The sequence below is a fragment of the Stigmatopora argus genome, chromosome 1 (assembly GCF_051989625.1).
Source record: "Stigmatopora argus isolate UIUO_Sarg chromosome 1, RoL_Sarg_1.0, whole genome shotgun sequence".
NCBI classification, from domain to species: Eukaryota; Metazoa; Chordata; class Actinopteri; order Syngnathiformes; family Syngnathidae; genus Stigmatopora; species Stigmatopora argus.
This window is the reverse complement of record NC_135387.1, coordinates 4,038,103-4,043,409: the sequence shown is the minus strand read 5'-3', so window position 1 is coordinate 4,043,409 and position 5,307 is coordinate 4,038,103. Positions and strand designations below refer to the sequence as shown.

The 5,307-nt window shown below is 41.2% G+C and overlaps 1 protein-coding gene across 1 annotated transcript; it reads right to left on the bottom strand.

Annotated features, from left to right (window-relative positions):
• Positions 1–1,601: 1,601 nt before the first annotated feature.
• Positions 1,602–5,307, bottom strand: LOC144071214 (lens fiber major intrinsic protein-like). The gene is made up of 4 exons (XM_077596116.1): positions 4,635–5,307; positions 4,390–4,554; positions 4,230–4,310; positions 1,602–2,679 (listed from the first exon to the last, which is right to left on the bottom strand). The coding sequence occupies exons 1-4, from the start codon at positions 4,992–4,994 to the stop codon at positions 2,494–2,496; spliced, it is 792 nt and encodes a 263-aa protein (XP_077452242.1). The 5' UTR covers positions 4,995–5,307; the 3' UTR covers positions 1,602–2,493.

Here is a 5,307-nt window from a genome sequence, read left to right as displayed (position 1 = left end):
AATGAACCCAAAATCAGTTCAGGTAAGGTTCAAAAGAGGAGAAAAAGAAAATAGCTAAGAAATGTAATGAAGGTAGCCTACTTCACTAATCAGAATTCTGAAAAAAATCAAATAAAACAACATTTTACTTAATTCTCGGAAACCTGTCATTATATACTTTTGACTTAAAAATCGTGACAAAAATGATATAAAATAAAACAATCTTTTAATATTTATGGTGAAATTGTTCCTTAGAAATATTTACTCATTACTAAAACATTTGCAATACACCATATAGCTGTATCTAATGGTAAAAGTCCACTCATTAAACATGAACAGAAAGGATTTCAAATAGGCTTTCATTCCAAATCTCCAAATGTTACCACTTTCTACAATAGTTATGTCCAATTTAGCATAATAAAAAGGATTGTTTACGTTCACAAAAATTGTTCCCTCTTTGGTGATTTATAATAACATTTTGCTATGGTTGATCTCCATGGTATTGATGAAACATGGGATACTCTCAGAACATTCAAATTCAAATACATTAAATTATTCATTTTTCTCTTAGAGTTTTAAATCTTAGCAAATAACTATTCTCTTTTTATCACCATTTAATTTGCAAGACTGATTTTGTCAACATGTTTTCCAAAATCACACTTTAAGGATATATTCAGATGTTGTGGCGGCCAAATTGCTTCGAATGTCGAAATATCTCGATTTTTTCGATGGTTCATATTACTGCAATAGTTGTCAGTTCCAAACAAGAAAGAAAAATTTAAAAAATCAGCAGATTTTTTTTTCACACTCACAAATGTACAATCATTTCCTTTCTGTGTTCCGAAAGGGTGTTGCTTGGACGTAGACAAATTCCAAAAAGTACATTCAAGAAGTGTGTCTGTAGCAGTCTACTTTTCACCAAGTCTGGGTGCAATAATAACATGAGGTACACATTACGCAGGTATCAAGGCTGATATTTTAATGATCGACCGCAAGACTTTCGATCAGCCTTAACAACTATTGGGATGTGGTGACATGGTAAACGCTATGAACACATGCATCAAGGCCACTCGCGTCTGGTCAGTCAGAGCACGTTTAACTACGGTAAGATGGCAACGCCCTGAACGAGCAGTATTAGGCACAAGTAGTGAGCATTTTACAAGTTTTATGAGTTTTTTTCTTGAATTTCATTCACAGACGTCAAAATTAATTTTGTTTAGCGTTCTATCTGTTTATCTTTTCTCTATTTTGAAATAAGTGACCGTATCGCCCTTATTGTCTTGCGTTATGGCGTTTCGTCTTGGTCACCTTGCAGTTTCATGCATGTCAAGTCTTTTTTATGTGTCCTGGATTAATTCATCTTTTTTTTTTGCGATAAATACGGCTTATATGCGAGAAAATACGGTAGTTCATTTCTATGGGAAAGGGTTAGGGTTAAGTTAGGGTAAATCGAGCTCGGTCCCTGAACACATGAAGCCAGTATCTCAAGGTATTACTGTATGTATACTGGTCATACAGTTCTGTGTAGCATTTATACATAGATTGCAACACAACAGTCACTTTTGCCATCTTCTGGCCAAAAGTGTTTATTGCAGTAAAATAAAGCAGATCGAACAATTGACCCCATGAAAAATAATCTAATGTTTTATTTTACTATAAGTGAAAGTTTATTGAAACACTGTTGTAATCCCAATTAGGATTATAGATCAAAACAATAGACTCAATGTAAAACTGACCTCTCGATTTCTTCCAATTCTCAGATTCTATCTCTTTGCGTCTGTGCAGATTAAGATAGGCGGAAATCTTATGGATGGGTTTATGTAAAAATGGATATTGTTACAAATATCACAGTGAGGGGAGGCTGTGTGTCACAAAAAGGAATAGTGATCAGTACAAAACGGTCGTGCTGCAATGAAAATGAAAAAAGAGGTACTGTATTGGCAATCTTCATCCCTCACACCCAAGCACACACATGCACACTTGCAAAGACACCCGCATTTACAAGCTGGCACGTGCACACACATTCACTCTCACACAACAGTTTTCACACACCCACGAATAAATTGTGGCCATTTGTAAAATGTAAAATCCTGGTCAAATGTAATCATACATCACGTCTTGTGTGTGAAGTGCAGAAAACAAAATAAAGCTGGGGCTGGGGGTTTTGGGGGACTACAACGGAGAATATGTGAGCTGCATGTAGGAAACCACGCCAATTTTCACTTTCAATTGTAAAGAAGCAAAAACCCAGTGTTTCTCACCCACGCCCTGCACCCCTCACCTGTGCCGTGATTTGTTCTTATTTGACATTCAAGCTCTAGCCCCGCCCCCACACTCAATTCAACAGCAACACCCTCCCAGTTGGCATGCTCCTCTCCATCTCAGATGCAGGCCTGACTGGACTGACGGGAGGCAAGCGGGCCTGCCTTTTATCACAAACACAAAGTCCACTTCTTAATACAGAGGGGGGCATGGCCCTCATTTTCTACCCCGAGGTGGGATGAGGGCTGGGGTTTACAAGGCTTGCGTCTTGAGCTCGATGGGATCCCCACGGGTGTCCTGCTGGGTCTCCCTCTCCGGGGGTCGGCTCCCCTTCAATGTGGCTAGGCGCTCGGACAGGCCCCTCATACGTGGGAACAGAATGAAATCGTACAGAAGGGCGCCCAGCGCACCACCTATTATGGGCCCCACCCAGTATACCTACAAATACAAACATTGCAGTTTTACAACAAGCAGTTTATCGTGATTCACTCATTGTGTGATAGGCAAACCAGATCTGCTCTAAAATAGAACTTTTTTTTTTCAATTTAACACACAGTAATGTTGATATATTACCACTTTTGACAAAGGGGCATCAAAATCATCGTTTTTGCAGACCAAATCAAAGTCATGGTTTCCTTTGATGGGCCATTACGTCACCCCAACTAATGGTGCTCTATCAATCAACTCATTGACAACTACTCGATTATGAGATGGGTGAACAATTATTTTAATGGCCATTGAACTGTTTATTGACATTGTTGACATAAAAAATGTCCATTGGCACGTTGTTGTTTTTTGGAACACCTATGTTTGCTGACGTGTAGAAATGGTTGTTAATGATGTTCAACTGCTTATAAAAACTGAGTAGAAACGAACTCTTTTTTATATTGAAATATGGGAATGTAATCTAGCTTTTTGAGTAAATTTCGTGTATAGATGACAGTATATGTACTGCGGCACTTGAAACACAAAATCATTGCAAATAGCTAGTCAAGAAGGGGATGTCTTGTAAGAAAATTGCTAAGAATGGAATAATAGCAAATATTCATTCAATCATTCATTCATGTTCTGAACCGCTTTATCCTCATTAGGGTCACGGGGGATGCTGGAGCCTATCCCAGCTGACTCCGGGCCAGATGCAGGGGACACTCTGAATCGGTGGCCAGCCAATCGCAGGGCACGAGGAGACACACAACCATTCACGCACAGATTCATACCTAGGGGCAATTTAGAGTGTCCAATCAGCCTACCATGCATTTTTTTGGAATGTGGGAGGAAACCAGAGCACCCAGAGGAAACCCACGCAGGCCCGGGGAGAACATGCAAACTCCACACAGATGGACTGACCTGGATTTGAACCCAGGACTCCAGAGCTGTGAGGCCGACGCGCTAACCACTATAATAACTGCCTATAATAGCAAATATTCTTACATATTTTCATTTCTACTCTTATATTCGAATGTTTTAGTAAAAAAAAGGGTAGGGCAAAGTAATAATATTTATTTTGAATTTATTTTTGGTTTTCTTTAATTTAAACTTTTTTTAAATGTGAAAAACTAAGTATTCTGGTATTCATTCATGATTTATTTGTTGTGTTTTATTTTGCAAAATAATAAAATATACCCTGATTTCCAGGTGTCCTTGATCTTTCACCAATGACTATATTTTTTTATATTTAAATCTTATAATAGCGAGAAACAATATGTTTACTTTCACGGGCCAAATGGTTATTTAGCGAGCAAGATTTGGCCCTAGCTTTGAGTTTGACACCCGTGATATAAAAGACTGAAACTCATTAAATAGATGAGTAATCTTCCTACTATTGTTGTGACTGTTTTGATGTTATATCCTAAGTTAACTCATTGGCTGCCATTGATGTAGAGAGACACTCAGTCCATTTAGACTGGGAGGGGTGGCAAAAATCATTCACTAGGTCACATCCATAATGTCAGTTAATGTATTGACACCGATAGATATAATGATCTTACCCAGTGGTTGAGGAAGTTTCTGAGCAAGACCGCCGGGGCGAAGGACCTGGCAGGGTTCATGCCAGCACCAGTGTAGTGCATCTGAAACACAACGTATTTAATTATCACATCCTGGCACACATTCGCAAGCCCACTGCCTCCCGGTTGCAATTCAGCTCACCCCCATGAGATGCCCGATGGCGATTGAGAAGCCGATCGAGAGGGCGGCGGAACCCAGGCGCCCGTTTCTCCGCTCGTCAGTCACGGCGAATATGCACACCACGAGCTGCATGGTGAGGATTACCTCCACGGTAGTGGCCATCCCTAGACTGATGCCAGGTTGCAGCTGTGGACAGGTGGGATTGATTCTTTTTTGTTTTTTACAATTGAAATGATTTAATCGAAAGCTCCGCAGTGACCGCTTACCGTGTTCATTGCCAGATTTCCCCTCATGTTGGCAGGCGTGACCCCGTACAGCACAGCAGTGCCAGCGACCGCGCCGAGGCACTGGGCAATAATGTAGAAAAAGGCACGGAAAAGTGACAGCTGGGCCCCGACCAGGTAGGCGAAGGTAACAGCCGGGTTAATATGACCGCCGCTGATGTGGCCGATGGACTGGATGAGGGTGGCGCCTGCCAATCCGAAGCAGAGGGCCACATGGAGAATGTGATGGGGCCCGGTGGTCCAGCGCAAGGCGGCGCCCAGACCAAAAAATACAAAGAACATGGTCCCGAAGAACTCTGCGAAAACCGCCCTCCAGAAACTCATGGATCGAAACTCCCACATGGTTGCACTTTAGCGGTAAGCACTTCTTTGGCAGCGATCAGACAAAAGTTCAACCTTTTCAGTCCTTTACAGAATTGAGAAAATCCACCAACGGGATCTTCACCAAGTGGCGTAACCTTTTTCTGCTCGTTTACCACCTTTGTCCACCTGTTTCAAAGACATAAGTGTCAGCTGAGTGGGAGTGTAGTTTAAAAAAGTCTCAGGTAGAGGTGGACACCAACTCGAAAGATGTATTGGGAGAGATTTCCAGATTGACCGGTACAGTGTCCGGTAAACCTTTAGCCTCTCTGACGGAGCGTAAAGGGCTCGACTC

Bases quoted from the DNA above. Each gene is read 5' to 3' on its own strand.
- LOC144071214 (XM_077596116.1), bottom strand. From the start codon at position 4,994: ATGTGGGAGTTTCGATCCATGAGTTTCTGGAGGGCGGTTTTCGCAGAG. The intron at 4,311-4,389 runs GTGAGCTGAATT...GTTGTGTTTCAG, and splicing joins CCATCGGGCATCTCATGGGG to ATGCACTACACTGGTGCTGG. The intron at 2,680-4,229 runs GTAAGATCATTA...TTGTATTTGTAG, and splicing joins GAAACTTCCTCAACCACTGG to GTATACTGGGTGGGGCCCAT.